Source organism: Scomber scombrus, chromosome 7 (genome assembly GCF_963691925.1).
Source record: "Scomber scombrus chromosome 7, fScoSco1.1, whole genome shotgun sequence".
NCBI classification, from domain to species: Eukaryota; Metazoa; Chordata; class Actinopteri; order Scombriformes; family Scombridae; genus Scomber; species Scomber scombrus.
The window spans coordinates 15,954,434-15,972,666 of record NC_084976.1 but is presented as its reverse complement, the minus strand read 5'-3'; the positions used below and the strand labels follow the sequence as shown (position 1 = coordinate 15,972,666).

At 41.9% G+C, this 18,233-nt stretch overlaps 1 protein-coding gene across 1 annotated transcript in view; it reads left to right on the top strand.

Moving 5' to 3' along the window:
* Positions 1 to 17,454, top strand: part of kif13a (kinesin family member 13A) — a 38,642-nt gene extending 21,188 nt beyond the window's left edge. The window contains exons 12-40 of the mRNA XM_062422249.1: positions 37 to 147; positions 238 to 372; positions 2,117 to 2,247; positions 2,513 to 2,599; positions 2,696 to 2,871; positions 3,595 to 3,814; positions 4,923 to 5,085; positions 5,264 to 5,407; positions 5,505 to 5,654; positions 5,944 to 6,108; positions 6,208 to 6,381; positions 6,492 to 6,643; positions 6,722 to 6,854; positions 7,037 to 7,183; positions 7,795 to 7,827; positions 8,767 to 8,866; positions 8,990 to 9,116; positions 9,217 to 9,272; positions 9,363 to 9,487; positions 10,166 to 10,342; positions 10,438 to 10,530; positions 10,632 to 10,784; positions 10,875 to 10,943; positions 11,065 to 11,115; positions 11,443 to 11,530; positions 11,622 to 11,773; positions 12,546 to 12,716; positions 13,806 to 15,045; positions 15,788 to 17,454. Of these exons, the coding sequence (XP_062278233.1) occupies positions 37 to 147; positions 238 to 372; positions 2,117 to 2,247; positions 2,513 to 2,599; positions 2,696 to 2,871; positions 3,595 to 3,814; positions 4,923 to 5,085; positions 5,264 to 5,407; positions 5,505 to 5,654; positions 5,944 to 6,108; positions 6,208 to 6,381; positions 6,492 to 6,643; positions 6,722 to 6,854; positions 7,037 to 7,183; positions 7,795 to 7,827; positions 8,767 to 8,866; positions 8,990 to 9,116; positions 9,217 to 9,272; positions 9,363 to 9,487; positions 10,166 to 10,342; positions 10,438 to 10,530; positions 10,632 to 10,784; positions 10,875 to 10,943; positions 11,065 to 11,115; positions 11,443 to 11,530; positions 11,622 to 11,773; positions 12,546 to 12,716; positions 13,806 to 15,045; positions 15,788 to 15,921 (4,857 nt within the window). The 3' untranslated portion in view covers positions 15,922 to 17,454. The remainder of the gene's footprint in view (positions 1 to 36; positions 148 to 237; positions 373 to 2,116; positions 2,248 to 2,512; positions 2,600 to 2,695; positions 2,872 to 3,594; positions 3,815 to 4,922; positions 5,086 to 5,263; positions 5,408 to 5,504; positions 5,655 to 5,943; positions 6,109 to 6,207; positions 6,382 to 6,491; positions 6,644 to 6,721; positions 6,855 to 7,036; positions 7,184 to 7,794; positions 7,828 to 8,766; positions 8,867 to 8,989; positions 9,117 to 9,216; positions 9,273 to 9,362; positions 9,488 to 10,165; positions 10,343 to 10,437; positions 10,531 to 10,631; positions 10,785 to 10,874; positions 10,944 to 11,064; positions 11,116 to 11,442; positions 11,531 to 11,621; positions 11,774 to 12,545; positions 12,717 to 13,805; positions 15,046 to 15,787) is intronic.
* The last annotated feature ends 779 nt before the right edge of the window (positions 17,455 to 18,233 follow it).

The following is an 18,233-nucleotide window of genomic DNA, read 5'->3' as shown; positions in this document are numbered from 1 at the left end:
CTCGTGCTGATTTGCTCTCTCTGTTCTTCCCGTCAGTCCATGAAGGCTCCTGAGCTAAAAGAGAAACTGCACGAGTCTGAGAAACTCATTCAGGAGATGACTGTCACCTGGGAGGAGAAGCTACGAAAGACAGAAGAGATTGCCACTGTACATTGTTCATAAAAAAGACGCCATGACCTTTATTTTAACTCAGCAAAAATATGTGTACAATTACAATGTTATTCTCTGTGTTTACAGGAGCGTCAGAAGCAGCTGGAGAGCATGGGCATCTCTCTGGAAACATCTGGGATTAAAGTGGGTGAAGATAAGTGTTTCCTGGTCAATCTGAATGCAGATCCTGCCCTAAATGAGCTACTGGTCTACTACCTGAAGGTAATGTGATCATCAATGTTATATTATGTAATACTATTCAAAATTACTATTTCTGGTGCTGATAGAGGCTCATTGCATTGCTCAAGGATACTTAAGCAGGACAACTGGTTGCAGATACTCAGATGTGAATCATCCTTGCTATTACGTTACCCTGCTGGCTGCAATTTGCACATAACTATCAAGACTAATTTGTGTGTAATCTTAATCTAAAAGTTGAAAAACTTGAAGTCCAGTTGACATGAGCTGGATGACTGAGGAGTAGCTCTAAAAGAAGATAAATATATTATCCCCACTGCAAAGCAATGTCACACATTTAATCTTGTTCCAGGCAATATTATGCCTGTATTGCGTTAAATATTCAATCCTAAAATGGTATTTTTTATGATGTCAGAAATATAATTTAGTATAAAATTCATGATCTGAACAAGAATTAAGATAAATGTCTGTTGGTCCAAATAGTACTTAATCACTCAGTATTATCACGGCTCTGCAGATAAACCAGCTACTAACATTCTACAACTGAGTGTTCAGATCCTTGAGTAAAAATACCAATACAGCAGTGTAAAAAAACTCCATTACAAGCAGAAGTCCTGCATAATAAATTACACTTAAGTAAAAGTACAGCAGTATTAGCAGCTTGATGTAGTTAAAGTATTGCAGTAAAAGTAGTAGTAGTACTTAAGTACAGTAAATGTACAACATAGTTACTTTCCACCACTGGTGTACTGTAATTGTCTCCTGTGGTGTTGCTTCAGTTGAGCTGTGTCCCCAGATTGTTCCGTTTTATACCAAAGATTTAAATTTGTCAGTTGTAGTTTTGTAAAATTGAATTAAAACTACTGTACATACATTGGTACAATTAGATATATTGGTCCACTATACATTGTGGCAGCAGCTGTCTTTCTGCCTATTTTAAAACAACTGTATGGATGAAGGCTGTAACAGATGGGAGATCTTGGTGTCAATAGGCAATGTCGCTAGTAGAATTTGCTACGTATTTTTCCCCCAAGGCTGCTGCCAAAGTCATAAATCTGAACACGTCATAATGGCTTTCACAGAAGCCAAACAAAAAAAACAGTTCTCTTTATAACCATCTTTGTCTAAAGATTATTTCCCAAAAAAGGTTAGATGCTCACCCACTACCTTGGCAGCAACATACTGTAGTGGTAATATTTACTGTTGACAGAGGCCCTGAAACATACTGTAGCACATATGTTGCAGTGATCCAGATGACATGATGAGAGTAGAGTGGAGTCCAGTAAAAGCAGGTTTGGACTCTGCAAAGCACTGAAGTGGAACAACCAAGCAGCTAGCTGGACCTGTAAGAGCAGAAGCATGTGAGAAAGCAGCCTGTGCTGCGTACAGAACAACAAGCCTTTGTATGGGTTCTGCATGCCGGCCTGACATATCAGTGTGGAATGACTATGGTAATGTTAAGTGGGTTAGTTCACTGCAGGGTAGGACATCCTCTAGAAACTGGGATGTTTGTTTAACTACGCCCACTCCGCAATGAGAGCAACACAAGCTTTTTCACTTAGGCCTGGATTTGTTTTGGTTTTATTTTCGCTTTTTCTTCCTAAAATTGAAGCATTATTAAGATTTATTTTCTGCAATACTCTTGGTTGAATAAATAACTATTTGCAGTTCTTAGGGTTATGGCCAAAAAGCTGGAATAAGACATGAATGTAATTATTTTCAGGGCTGTCATTATTGTTTCCTTAATCTGTCCTCCGCCTGTGTGTAGGAGCACTCACGTGTGGGTGCCGACACGTCTCAGGACATCCAGCTCTTTGGGATCGGTATCCAGCCCAAGCATTGCATACTGGAGCTCTGCCCAGATGGTGATGTCACCCTGACGCCCATAGGGAACGCCAGGTGAGTTACTGTACAACTTACTCTCTATCTACTGTATCCCTCTCTGTTGTCTCTCCTTCATGGATGACTGGACCTCAGTGTTTCACATGACCTCACTGTGCAGGAATCTATGAACTGAGCTCCTCTCTTTGATATCAGAACCATGTCTCCCTCCAACTACAAAGGAATTGCACACACCCAATTAGTTTTCCATGTATGAAGCTAGACAAATATAATGTGGTCTGACATCTCCATTAATAGATTTTAATGTCTCTGTTTTCTATAGGACCTGTGTGAATGGAACAATGATTGATTCCTTGATACACCTGTGGCACGGAGACCGTATCTTATGGGGCAACAACCACTTTTTCAGGTCAGATTCAGGTCTTATCATATTTTTAGCCCCAAACATGTGAACACATGAAGTATTACTGTGAAGTCACTGACTGGAAGCCCTGTTGTGCTTTAGGATCAATCTGCCTAAACGCAAGCGGCGGGACCGTTTGAAGGAGCTGGAGAGGGCTTCTCCCAGAGAGAGCTTCGTCGAGGCAGATGTGGAGACCGCCAGCGAAGCCTCTTCTGAACAGGACTACAGCTACGAGTTTGCCCAGATGGAGGTCATAATGAAGACTCTGGGGAACAATGGTATGATTAGGATAATCTGCCCTCTGCAATGTACATGATCCATAAGCCTTTGAGGCAACATCTGTATACAGTATGTACATGTATAAACCTTCAGCTTTTTCCAGGAACTCTGACCTAACATCTTTTTAAAATGCCATCTCTGTAAAACAATAATTCTTTTATCCTCCTGAGTATAGAAAAGCCCAAATGTAGTGTCAATTTTGGAGATATTTTGTCAGTGTTTTGTTGCCACAAATCTTCGTTTGGATTGTGAAATAGAGCCTGGATGGAGCTGAGGTGGGACCAACAAGCAACAATCACCAACAGTTTAATTTACTTTTAGATAAACAAAGAAAAGCAGCAAATTCTCACATTTGACATTCACATTCTCACATTTTTGGCTTGATAAATGACTAAAACAACTAACTGATTATCCAAATAGAGTTGATTAGTTTTCTGTAAGCGTTGCACCAACATTTTCAACCGGCAAACTAGACAAACCTTACAGTGAGAGAAAACAACATCATTTGGATGACTGAAACAGCTTTATAGTTAATCTAAGATTTTTAATAATGTAAATAACTTTCATTTGAATTGAATTGTAATTCAAATGCAGGCTTCAACACTAAGGTTGCGGTTCCTGCTTCTTTACTGATTAAACTCAATCCAATGCTGCTCCTGTAAGATTTAATTAAGAATTGTGTATTGGATTGTAAATTGTACTATTTTTGTGTGTTTGTGCAGACCCCATGCAGAATGTGGTCCAAGTTCTGGAGAAACAGTACCTGGAGGAAAAGCGGACGGCTCTGGAGGAACAGAGATTGATGTATGAGCGAGAGTTGGAGTCACTACGGCAACAGCTGTCTCCGGAGAAAACATCGCAGCACCACCGCAGCAGCAGTGACCGCCTGACGTTCCCTACGCACACACCGCACGGCAAGCTGCGACTGTGGACAGAGGAGCGGTCAGTGGAACGCAGACATACACACAGATACACAAATGTACACATACTCAGATGTGTATATCTGTGTAAGCAGGGCCTGAAAAACGAAGATATGCTGTCATTTTCAAACTGTTGTTCTGTTGTCATTTCATCAAGTTATCAAATACAATTTTCTGATTACATTGCTTTAAACAGTAGCAAAAATATCCACCTTAATATGTGCAGCCAACATGTAGAAGCAAGTTTTCCTCACAGAATATCCAGAGCTTTTTAAAGCTTGGATTAAACATGGTGCTTGAAACATTTAACTGAGATGTTTTCTGCTGCAGCTCCTGCAGGTTTATCCATGGAGCATTATTCTACCATGTTCCACCTAATCCTAAAGATGTGTTGTGGAATTGATGAGACTCTTACACTTTCTAAAAATATCATTTGATAAAAGCTACAGTGAAAGGATGCCCTGGGTCAGAGTCAGTGTAGTGGTGCACTGTGGCATTCAAACTAGGTACAATTGTGTAATTACCTCCATCACTATCACACAGCCAAACCTGTCCTCAAACACTGAAACCAGGCAAGCATACTGTATCCTGGATTCAGCCTCAACATCTTGTTCTCTTTTACTTTTCCATTCATGTTAAATTTGAACAATTGTAGATTTTGAAAATAGCAGGAAGAGAGTAATATCTGAGATGCAGGAATTGGTTCATCTGGCAAGAACAAATACACATTTAAACTTAAATGAACTTGCTTTTGGTGGGCGGCTGTGGCTCAGGAGGTAGAGCGGTCGTCCACCAATTGGAAGATTGGCGGTTCGATTCCCGGCTCCTCCTGTCCACATGTCGATGTGTCCTTGGGCAAGACACTTAACCCAAAATTGCTCCCGTTGCTGTGCCAACGGTGTATGAATGTGTATGAATGATTAGCTTCCCCTGATGTGCAGGTTGGCACCCTGCGTGGTAGCTCCTGCCATCAGTGTATGAATGTGTGTGAATGGGGTGAATGAAATGTATTGTAAAGCGCTTTGAGTGGTCGAAAAGACTAGAAAGGCGCTATATAAGTACAGGCCATTTGCCATTTGCCATTTGCTTTTTCAACTTAGTTTTTCTTTTGTGTTCTTTGTGTGCGTCAGGGATGAGCTTTTTCGTCAAAGTCTTTCTCGACTCAGGGAGCAGGTCGTGAAAGCCAACACCTTGGTGAGAGAAGCCAACTTTTTGGCAGAGGAGATGAGCAAACAGACTGACTACCAGGTCACCCTTCAAATTCCTGCAGCCAACCTCAGCGCTAACCGCAAGGTCAGACCCCTGAACCCCCTGTAGTCCAACTTAACAGAAATGCTGTATGGTATCTCATTGTTACTGATTTCATTGCCATTTAGGCCTTTAGAATTGACTTTTCAAGGTTTTACCATCTACGAAACCATAAGTTTATAGTTCTGAAGAAGTATCTAAACTATTTATCTTTTTAATATAGCGTGGAGCGATAGTGAGCGAACCAGCCATCCAGGTGCGCGGGAAAGGGAAGGGCACTCAGGTGTGGACCATCGAGAAGCTTGAGAACAAACTGGTGGACATGAGAGACCACTACAGGGACTGGAAGGAAGGCACAGAGGAGATTGTAAGAAACAGATGATAAACAGGAAAAAGATAAGTAGAAAGTCAATGTAAAGATTTTTTTAAACTGGGTTATTGTGTCTATTCGCCTGTTTTTCCAGTATAACAAGGCAAACAGTAAGCACTGTGACCCATTCTACGAGGCGCAAGACAACCACAACCTGATCGGAGTGGCCAACATCTTTCTGGAGTGCCTTTTCCATGATGTCAAACTGCAGTATGCTGTCCCCATTATCAGCCAGCAGGGAGAGGTAAGGGTACACCGTAAAGAAATTAATACAGAGATGAATTATTCATGGTGCAGCTTTCCAGTAATCCTAATATGTCAAGTCTGTATGAAGGTATTATACACAAATATATCAAATTTAAGAAAGTGAATAATTTACTACTTGAAATTTGTTACCTCAAAGTCCAGAAGTCCACTTTAAGTAATTAGCATTTGCAAACGTCTAGGCAGCAGATTTTATGTTTGTACATCAAGGATATTTTGCATCTTTTTAAACTGTGGAGATGATGTCTGTTTGCCCCTTGTGTGGACAGGTAGCAGGCAGGTTGCATATTGAGCTCATGAGAGTCAGTGGAGTTGTGCCCGAGCGCCTGTGTGGGGGAGATGATTCGTCTGAGAACTCCAGCGAGAGTAGCTGCTACGAAGTCATGGACACCAACGGGGAGATCGTCCACATGGCCAAGAGGCTCACATGCAGGGTATGAGCAACATGCCTGAGACATACTGATGACTATCACAGTACATCAACAATTGGCAGCAACTCGGTTTCATCCTGTTTACGTGTCGCTTCGCTGCAGGTGCGGATCAGGGAGGCCACGGGGCTGCCTCACAACCTGTCCAACTTTGTCTTCTGTCAGTACACCTTCTGGGAGCATGGCGAGCCCACTGTGGCTCCTCCAATGGTCAGCCCAGATAGACCTTCCCCTCGGAGCCCGGAGGCCCAGTTCACTGTCCAGTTTGACCACTGCAAGGTGAGAAAAGGGAGCTGCTGATTGTTTCAAACTGAAGTTAATATTAATGCTTTTTCTAGCTACATATATATGAAAATTAACTCCACTACAACACCCTTGTCTGTGTGCAGGACTATGTTGTACATGTGTCAGATGAGTTTTTGGAGTTTATATCAGATGGAGCGTTGGCAATAGAAGTGTGGGGTCACCGCTGTGCTGGGAATGGACGTTCACTCTGGGAGTTAGATGCATTAGAGGCCAAGACCCAGACGCTTCGAGACCGGTATGTGTGTCATGTATTCCCCTTACAGACAAACGCATACTTTTGCACCTTCCTAACTTTGGTTGCTGCATGTTCAAGGTGGAGTGAGGTGTCTCGCAGGATCGAGCTGTGGATTTCCATCCAGGAGCTGAATGATCAGGGAGAGTATTCGTCTGTGGAGCTGCATCCTGGAAAAGACATCAGCACAGGGGGAGTCTTCCAGCTCCGACAGGTCAGAGAAAAAATATGAAGACGTTTCCCTTTGGCCAGACTGGCTGCAATACATCAAAACACATAGCTCAGAGGATCATAAGTAATTATGTAAATATGAATGACCGTGTTCATGTAGAAATGTAAGCGTGCTGTGCTGGAAGCAGTACACTGATTTTGAATTATGGGGACTTGTCCAAGCAGGGTCACTCCAGAAGGCTGCAGGTGTGTGTGAAGCCAGTCCAAAACTCAGGCACTCTGCCTCTACTGGTGGAGGCAGTGCTGTCTGTCTCTATTGGCTGCGTGTCGGCTCGCTCCACCAAACTACAGAGACCCCTTGACAGCTACCAGGTCAGTGAAACAAAAACACACATTTTTGCATATACTCACATACACACATGCTTATTTAGACTTAGACTATCAACCTGTTGTATTCATATAAACAGGATGACGTATGTAGTTATTTCTGCATTAAAACAGAACCGTGTTTTGGGAACAGCATGCTCATCTCAAGCCAGTGAAATACAGTATTATGCTTATTTGACTAAAGTATGTTCAGCCTGTCTTGGGTTTCGTGCAATGACTGGTTCATTTGGGTTGCTGGCAGTGGGTCTAAAGCAGGCTAAGGAATGTATAAACTCATTAGTATCTTGTTAGTCCTGTTAACATGCACTGGCATGCTTTAATGCTGACAGGAAACAACGACTTGATGAATTGTTAATAGTCACAGAATCTTTCAGAATAATTGAAAGAATACATTTTGGGGCTGGCCATTGTCTTACAGAAATTGATTACTCAAAAGCATATGCTTAGCTGAACACATTTTTAGTTGATGAAGACCTTGAAAATCTAAGCAGACACTTCCAAAACATTCCTAAACACATGAATGGTATACTCTGAGCTGTCATGTCAGGGCTATTTCTGGTGCCCCACATTTGACTGAGTGTCTTCTCTCCTGCCAGAGAGAGGTGGAAGACGATATGGATAGTTATCAGGTACCATCTCAGTCTCCTTCTGCTGCTGCTCCCCTTGTAGTTCACGCTGCAGCATGATGGAAACCAACTGATCATGTGTTTTGTGACTAGGCCTGTTGCTGAGGGCATGTGAGGAGAAAGGCAGAGTGCTGTGCCTCTCCCGACTAAAGAAGTGCTTTATTAAACACTAGTTGCACATGTGGATGATTTCTGATGCTGTAATTATCAATCACACCAACCATTCTTTGGCAGCCCTGTGTGCAAAATACAGTTCCACCCATGGCTGAGCTCCCAGCCAGATGTCTGTCTGCCAGGGATCTTGTCCCGCTCTGTCTTGCCTTTCCCTCAGGTTGTGCACACTAATGCTACTGTTTGCTTATTACTACTGAAAAGCCACAGGAATAATAATTGTACCCCTAATCACATGGGCACTGCATGGCTGCATGATTTACATTACTTTGCATGGTGGGAGTTCTCTGACGTCAGGAGCATTAAATGGTTGGCTTTGAGGTCTGGAACTTGCAGAGGGGAATCTGCTTTCTGAGTGATCTGCTGTGTATCCAGGTAGGACTCTGTGTGGCTGTTCCTGCACATGAGGATCTGCATGAAAGTGTGTCTGTGTGAATGGATGTATGTGAATTGCAAAAGGGGTTAAAGGAAGGTATTATACTGTATGTGGGTGTGTTTTAAAATATAACAATCATTTTCAGCCAAAAATACAGATCCGGAGGTTTTGATTTGTAACACATTTGGTGGGGGAACTCCTATCAGGATAAGCTTTCTCTCTGCTTTTCTAAAATATTAGCTGTGGGTGTGTTAAGGAGCAGACGTGGTACTCCTTCAGACAGGTCAGCCCTGTGTACCCTTGCCATTCCCGGGAAACCGTTAGCTGTGCCTTGCAGCCAGTCCTCTGCCTCACTAAGCCAGTTGGCTTTGATTTTGTTCTCTGTCTGGTTCCAGGAGGAGGATCTCAACTGTGTTAGAGAGCGCTGGTCAGAGGCCCTTATCAAACGCCGGGAGTACCTTGACGAACAAATCAAGAAAATCATCAACAAGCATGGTCAGTCTGGAGCCGTATTTTAAAGCTACATCCTTGATGGGCTTTTTGTGTTTTCTGCCACCAACTATGTTCACTTGTTTCTGTTGTGATGACACCCTTCTCTTCTTTTCTTTGTGTATCCAGAAAAGTCAGAGGAGGATATTGAGCGTGAAGCTCGGCTGGTGGAGCAGTGGGTTGGCCTGACCGAAGAAAGAAACGCTGTGCTAGTACCTTCACCTAGTAGTGGCATCCCTGGAGCTCCTGCAGACTGGTAAAAAAAACTAAACAGACTCCAAAACACATGAGAGATTCACTTCATTTGCAGCTCTTTGCTTTTTTTCCACCATTAACTTTGTGTGCAAATATTTTAGGACCCCACCTGCAGGAATGGAAGCTCACATCCCAGTCCTCTTCCTGGATTTGAATGGTGAGGCAGACACAGCTTTTACATCAAATTATATTTCACACACAGTGTCCTTCATGCTTTACATGTGCTAAATATCTTTTGTGCCACCAGCGGATAATCTGACAGTAAATGAGCAGCTGACTGGCCCACACGCTGCGGGAGTTAACTCTATCCTGCCCAAAGAGCATGGGAGCCAGTTCTTCTATCTGCCCATAAGCAGACACAGTGATGAGGAGGTGAGAAATAGCTTTGAATATACTGCCCTCCTGTGGCCAAAAAGGCAACTCCACACACATGTTAAAATGGGGTTTTTGGTAATTGTAGCTTCTAAAGGCTTGACAGAAGATTTGACAAAGGCACATGGGGGGGGGGGGGGACTTCATAAGAAGTTGTACATTCAGAGATGTATTAAAGTACTGGCTTTCCCATCACTTTTTCTTTTATTAGTTGTTTGAAGTGTATTTTTGTATTTTTAAAAAAACAATATTTTGTTTTGTTTTAAAAAGGCTTGCTCATGTTTAACTTATTACTTGAATTGTTGCAACAGTAGACGGTATCTTCCACAGATAATCACAAACAGACAAAAGCACTGTAGGGCAATATTTTTCTTCCTACAATTATCTGCATAATTGAACAATTACATTTCTCATGTAAGCAAGCATTTAAAATAATAGTCATCTTAATAGCTTTTTATTTGATGCTGAGCAGCAGCAGCAGTAACCAAACACTAATCATTGCCCCATTTACTGCTTTAAAGTGTCATGAGATGGGGGATTTTTCTGCTCATTAGCCAACTGCTACAAACCCCTAAGTTACAGCCCACCTAAATGTCTTTATTCCATGAGTGCTTGTGCAGTTACAGCCTCTTGACTGTGGAGCTACACCAATGAAACACAAGTCTTCTAATTCACCAGGTGTCTGCAGTGTGCTCCTGGGACTCATCCATCCATGATTCTGTTCACCTCAACCGGGTCACGTCACCTAACGAGCGCATCTACCTGATCATCAAAGCCACGGTGCAGCTCAGCCACCCTGCCTCCATGGAGCTGGTGCTCCGCAAGAGGATTGCGGTCAACATCTACAACAAGCAGGTTATTACAAGAGGGAGGGGATTTTCTCAGAAGGGTCCACAGTCCACAGAGATGAGATTTAAATGATCAACCTGATTTTAATATTTTTCCTGCAGAGTTTCACACAGAGTCTCAAGAGAAGAATGTCCCTAAAGAACACGCTTTACTCCTGTTGTGTAACCTATGAGATTGTTTCCAACATACCAAAGGTACGACTGGCTCTTTGCTAAAATACATATAACAGAGCCTGCTTTCCAGATTTGGAGTATAATCTCACCAGCCCTCTCTGTCTCTTCAACCACCTTGTCAGGCCTCAGAAGAGTCAGAGGAGAGGGAAACCTTGGCCCTCATGGCTGCTCGCGGGGACAGTGAGGAAACTCAGGATGGAGAAACCTACATAGAGAAATACACACGGGGAGTTCTGGAAGTGGAGAACATCCTCAGTCTAGAGAGGCTACGACAGGTATAACTGCTGATCTGTAAAAAGTAGCTATGACTTGGTGCTCAGTAAACAATTAATCTTCATAAAGATGCACCTGTATTTTATCTGCAGGCTGTGACAGTGAAGGAGGCGCTCGCTGCCAAGGGGAGACACCTAAGAAGGAGTCTCAGCACACCAAATGTACAGCATGTAATGAACACATCACTCACTCCGCTAATCAATGAAGCACAGAAATCCTTGTTTTACCATGAAATAATACAGCTTGTATCACTACTGACGTGAGTTTTTTCTTGCCTTCCAGTCCTCATGCAGTAGAACAGATCTGATGGGTTGTGAGGATGAAGACTGTAAGGTATGCTTTAACAACATGTGAATCACAGTTTTTAAAGACTCTAATCTAAGACTGCAGGTAGCTTTTCTTGGAGAAAATAGATCAAGTTGCTTGTGCAAGTTGGCAGATTAAGATTGATATAATATATATATCATATTATATATATTATGATATTTGTTGAAATGCGTAGCTTTAATTGGAGTGAAATACTGTTGCTCACAAGGGTTTCTTTGATAATAGAAATCACTTATTTTGATATTCCTGGAATATAAGAATTTCTCCCATTTTACTGCAACTTTACTGTAACATCATGACACTGGTCAATATAACCTGTATGTCACTGTCTAGGACCACTGCGATCATGTTGACAGCTCCAACCTCAATCCCCAGGACGGCTCCCTTTGTAGCACACCAATCAAAAACAAGGAGAACACAGGTAAACGACAACAGATGCTCCACATGTGGAACAGCTGCATTGTGTTTGTGTTGCAACGTTGTAACGATAACCACTGAATGTTCCCACACAGGCTTGGTTCCAGAGAGTCCAACCTTTTTCAACTCGAGCCCCTTCAAGGTCCTCTCCCCTCAGCCACCTAAGTTCCTCAAGTCTCTGCTGCCTGTTAAAGAGGAGAACAAGGTGAAGAAAGCCTTGGAGGCCCAGCCATTGCTGGGACAAGAGGTAAGGAAGGAGTTAAACTCTCTCTCAAAAGGGAAGTATTTATGTCTTTGTTTTTATCATGTTAGTCCCTTCCCCATTTGACTTTTCATCAATCCCATGTATCTTCCATCAAAAACACAATTTTTACATTTTCCCATGTCATTCATCATATCAAATTACATTCTCGCAATATGGTAACAATATTGACAGTGACAAAAAAAAAACAACTAATTGTCTAAAGCTGCCTGATGAGTTTTGTAACAATGGCGTTGCTGTTGTGTGACTGGATGAAAAAAAACTAAATGATGGCATCATCCACAGTGTTTATATCACTGTATTGAAATGAAAGAGCATGACGTCAGCTGAGGATAGCCACACCACTAAACAAGACAAAGCTCTGCTATGAAGTCTTATGTCTTATTTTGTTTGTGATTATTGTATTTCCCAACTAGCTTGTGCCTGTTCCAATTATTTGAACTAACCTTGCATATTTGCATCTGTGCTTGAAGTGGACTAAAAGAGAAGTTCTACAGATCAATTTATGGCAGGAAAGGGTTGGGAGGTGGAGTTCTCCAGCTAACAGCTAAATGCTTCAGCAGGCTAGTGTGAAAGCAGCAGAAATACAGTGAAAGAGAGGGGAGACATCATGAATGAGGTCACTTCAAGCACTGTTTTTTTTGTGAAGTATTAAACTGCATGGCACTAACTGTGTAACTGGCCTGCCCAGCTCCATGCATGCTGTGTGTGTGTGTGTGTATGTGTGAAGTGTGTTATTGTTCTGACCCATCCACAGAGCATGCGCTCATGTGTGGACAGCCCTGCACTGCTCCCCCCTCCCTGCCCCTGGCGCAGACCCAGGGCAGGCAGCGAGGGCCACTGCAAGCCTTCCACCTTCACCTCCACCACCACCCCCACCTCCACTCCCACCAGCAGACAGCTCAGCCACACACTGCCATGCACTGCTGTAAGTGCTACACACACTAGCACACAGGTTTACAGTAAGAGTTTTACACCTGTCACTCTCTGACACGTTGCACGTTCACACTGATGCACAGTAAGTATCACACTTACACATGTACATTCTCCCACATTTTGCTTTAAGGATTCAACTAGTCTCTGTGTTGATGAAGCACAAGTGAGTTTCTCTATAAACTAGCAGAATTTCCATTGAGAGTCAAACGCTTCCTGACTAATTGTGTGAGTTCCTTAGCAACACCAACACCAACAATTGCAGTCATGTACGTTGTTTACAAGTTTCTACATAGTGTAAGCAAACAAGTCACATTTAAAATGGTGAAAACTTAACATTATTGCAAATGAAATGGACTGGGCACGTAAAAATACATTTGATATATTGGACAAAAACTTTTTTTTTTAAATCCTGCAAGACAAAACGAGACACCTAAACTATTTTCTTCACCTATTAAGACATTGTTCCAACATCCTAAACATAATATTTAGAGTTTTAAAAAGTTGCAGACAGAGTTATTATTATTAAGATAATATTGTATACTGAGACAGTTAAAGTAATAATAATTCATTAATAATCATGAATTTTAAATTGGCACAAGTCTAATTTATTCTATTATTTTATTCACATTTCCCATGTTATGACATTTTCCTCTCTCAAAGTCCAACATCACTAGTAGACCAGTAGTTACAGTCTGCCAGTTTTCCAGACCAATGTTTTTCAGCAATTTAAGTGCTAGGAACTATTTGAAATTTGATTATGAGGCTAACATAGTGGATATAGTGCTGTAAAGCCTCATTCTTATCTGTTAATTTGATGGCTTAACAATACATGCCTGTGACTACAATGTCACAGCTGCAACACCTTAAAGCAAAGAAACATTTGCAACATCATCAGTGAAAACACAAAATCATTAATGTTTTTATGTTCCATTATCACATTCAACACCATTGTTCATTGTCTCCATTCTCTGTTAAAACCGTGTTTATGTATGTAAGATAAAGCTCCATACAGGCGCAACAGCTGACGTTGTGTCCGGGGGGGGATTTGTCTTTTGTCCTGCTGTTGTGTTTTTATCAGCAGGACTCTGAAGACGAAGAGACGGTGGACATGAGTCTGTATCTGGAACGGGGCCCTCAAGACGACAGCAGCTTCCAGTCTTACATCCCAGAGGACTTTGCAAACTTTGAGATCTACAATGCCACTCTGGAGAGCCAGGAAGGCTTTCTATCCTCCCGTTCTGACTTGAAGGGAAGCCGGTGCGGAGGTGGAGGTGGAGAGAGAGAGGTGTCTCGAAGCCCCACGGTCAGCAGCTGCACTAGTGGTTACTTTTCACACAGCGCCTCCAATGCTACACTGTCTGACATGCCTTTCAGCTCCAGCGAGAGCTCTGACCACCTCAGCTGCACCTCTAGAGATTCCCATGACCCCCTCGGCTGCTCTACTGGAAGAGGCTGCACCCAAACCAAAAGTCTTTCTGCAGGGAGTGACACCCAGCAGCCTCCTCTCTCGGCAGGCGGCGTTCAGGATCTGCTCGTCCACTCGCCGCCTGTCAATATTTCTAATTGCACCGACAAGCAGAAAACATTCCATCTGCCTCAAAACTGTGTTCTCAGCGCCAGCCAGGAGTTCACTGACTTTAAAGGGGCTGATGATACTGTTGCAGAGGGTGATTTGGCACGTTTTACAGAGGAATGGCAGCAGGAGGGTTTGGAACTCTCTGCGAACCAGAACGAGAAACCAGATAATACGGAAACATGTGACACTGGCGATCAACACGTTTCTGATGTTTCTGGTATTAGTGACACGTCTAATCCTGAAAACGCGTCAACTGCTATATGCAAATGTCCTAATAATGACGTCTCTGTTAGTGTAGCTGTGCCCTGCCCTAACACAACTGTTTGCACTTCAGTCAGAGCCCCTGACAACGTCTCAGTTGCATCGCAAACCCTAATAACTCCCTCTGCATCAGTCCCACCTCCAGCATCACCATCGCCAGTCACAACTGTGCCCACAGCCCCATCGTCTGCGCCGGCTCTGGGAGGAGGAGGAGGAGGAGGAGGAGGAGGAGAACCTCCGATCCGGGAACCAGCACAGGGGGATCTGCCCCACGGGAGTCCCTGTCCCAGCCCTGACGTCAGCAGTGCCGAGCCTTCGGGGGACTCCAGCGGGGATGAGAGCACCCCTGTAGCTCAGCTTCCTGACTGGATGGCCCCTGGGGAGCAGGTGTGGGTGGGGAAGAGGAGAGGAACGGTCCACTATGTTGGAGGGGTGGAGTTTGCCAAGGGGATCTGGGTGGGTGTCAAGCTGGACCTGGCAGTGGGTGAGTCATTGAAGGACCAATACATCCACATGGCAGATATTTTTAAGTGATAAAGTAACAAGAAACTGCAGTAAATATATGCCAAATATTTCTTTGAGGTAATCTAGAAATAGGGTTGCCATCACAAAGCTGTTGTTAAATGTAAAAATGAGAAAACTCTCACACACTGGAATATTTATTAGTATACCTTCATCAGGTACTAACTAATACATATTCCAACTGTAAGGCAGACAGTTTGCAGGAGTTTTCCTCATTTTTAGTTTATTTTTTTGAGTTGTGCTTTCATCCAACACACTTTAGGTCACATATTCAGGTGTGCAGGGACTGTTAAATTATCCGACCAAGAACATATCTTAGTCACAATCTGTAATAGCGAAGTTTAAGAGATCCTCACCAAAATATATATTTACAGCATTTAACGCAACAAGATAATACAACAGTACATGCCTTAAAGCCCATTTCATATGACAACATGCTTTAGTGTGACTATTCTCAAATACAAGTAGATAAGGGTTAATTTGGCACCAAATTATGTAAAAGTTAATGTAGGAGATTTATTCAAGAAAGAATTGTTTAATCATCACAGCTTTATGGTGCAATGGTTATCAACAGACTGATGGTATTTTTTTAGGAACCACATACAGATAGCAAGTGGTATGCTTTTTCCTTTTTGTATAAATATGTGTGACATCATCTGAAGTTTTAGAAATCTTCAAATCAATTATGCTTGATCCTCCCACAGGTAAGCACAACGGGACTGTCCAGGGAAGAGTGTATTTCCGCTGTCCCCCGGGTCACGGTGTGTTTGTGAAACCATCTCGTCTCACCAGAGGACAGCCCTCCATGGACACAGAACCCCAGACTCTGATCAGATAAGACCCAAAGAAGGACCAGCTTTCTGAGGTTCTCAGATCCAGTGCCTATGGGTTAACCGCAAGCTGACTTCATCATGTCTCCTCTTTTCCATCCCTGTTTCCACCTCTCAAGCACTGAGCTGATGTATTCTTTAGGTGTGTCTGCTTTCCCTAAAGCATATCTGACCTGTGCATTTAATGAAGGTTTATCCTAATTACTGTTCACTGAAAATTCACTATGCACATGAGTTTTCTATATGGTGATATTTTTGATAGAGAACATAACTTTTAACTGGGAGTCCATATGGAAATATTACCCACATACATTTTCTTACATTGGTTTCTGAACTTTATACATAATATTTTTTATAAGACAATGCATCCTCCCCTGAGGCTCATAGTGGAATAATCTGGGATATGAAGATTAAGAATGTACTACTGTTAATAAACATTGATATTTACATCAATACGATATGTCAGGGGTAACCAAAGAACTACGGTTCCGTATCTGCTGTTATGAATAATGTGTTATATTTCTAATGTATGGTATGTGGAGGCATACATGTGTCCAAGTAAAGCTTAGTGCCATATCTCTAGGAGTGATGCCACGTACCCTGAGGAGTGGACAAATCTGCAAAACCTGAAGTGCTTTCAGTGTTTGACTGCAGTTATGTTAAATTATCCTGTTGAAGTACTGTAACACTGTGGATGAAATAATCCCCATCCAGCATGAGACTGTTGCTGTTTGAATGCTTGCACTGGAAAGGATTCTTGGAGAGTTCACGACTGTCTTCCATAACTGGACTGATGAAACGATCTCTGCGTGCTTCTGACTGAAGGGACTGATGAACCGCCTATCATTACTTTAATATGTCGAACGAAGCATCTAGGCTTTGTCTGAGTCTTGGATATACTGATGCCTTATAGCCCTGTTTCCATAAAGGCAGGCACATAAACCCCAGTCTACTCATTGAACAACTCGCCATAACAAGTTCACTGAGTTTAAAAAAATAACAAACTGTATGGACCTGAAACCTGTGTATGTATATCATGAAGCCCATAGGCATTCAAAATGCCACCCAGCCTGATTGACTGAATGATTGAATACCTTTATAATGGATTGTCCATCTGCATTTTCTATGTTAACTGACTCATGTCTATGTAACACCACATGTTTAAAAGGTACTCAATAATGCATTATTTCCACATTGGAGTATTGGATGAATGGGTGGGGGACAATATCAGGTTGCAGAAGTAAAAAGTGGTGTAGTTAATGTAGAAAAATTGCCCTATGAACATATTTTTATGGAAGTGGTGAACTGTGGAACTGACTAGAAATAGTTATATATTCAAGCTGTACTTTCACGTAAATGAAAGAAACCCAACCTTACTTTAAAGAAGAGATCAAAGCTGCTCTCCCTCATAAGGAGTTGTAAATAGAAATGTATTTGAAAATAGTATTTACGCTATTATAATGTACAGAATTGTATTTATAATGTATCTCAAACTGTTTTAATTGGTACAAAATGTTCTAGATTAGAACATTTACAATCAACCTGCTGTGTTGTGTCTTCATTTGGCTCAAGATGACCAGTTGCAGTTAAATGAGTATATTTTAGCAGTGAATTACTGTATATAATAATATTTTAGTACAGCAGACACTGGATATTCATTGTTGTGCTTTAAAATGAACCTGAAAAAAATGAAAATGTTTATGTGAAAGAAAGATGAACAGCAACATCTATTGTGCAGCACAAAAATCACTTTATACTGTTTGTGTATGAAATTAGTCATTTTAAATGCAAACTATTTTCAACAGGAGGCTAATCTAGCCTGTCCTGATGGGAGATTATATATATATATATCCAAAATATACTATACTAAACACTAAATTGTAGCACTTCAACAGTTAGCGTGACATTGCAGGAGCTGTCTTACGTTTGTAATTTTATATTTGTTGACTCTTTGATTTCTACCTGTGGTGCAATAGATGTCTCCAAAATCCCAAATCAGAGGGACAGTGGGTTAAAAGGTTGATACCTTATGTGTATAAGAGAATGTCAAGATGGGTAAAGTGGATTTTGCTTTTACTGGAATTTGATTATGAGCATACACTGTTGTAAAAACATATAGCATATTTAGCCAGAAATAGCACACCTTAAATTATGTTATGATGGTTTGCGTATTAAATGAACATGTGCATCCTATGAGTCACCATAGGGTGAAATATTTAAGAAAAACACTGCAGACATGACAAACATGCCCCCTGTAAGAGCAGTGGTTTCCTTTATACAACATCTCTTGGGTGAGATTTCAGTGTAGGACTAAAAGTTC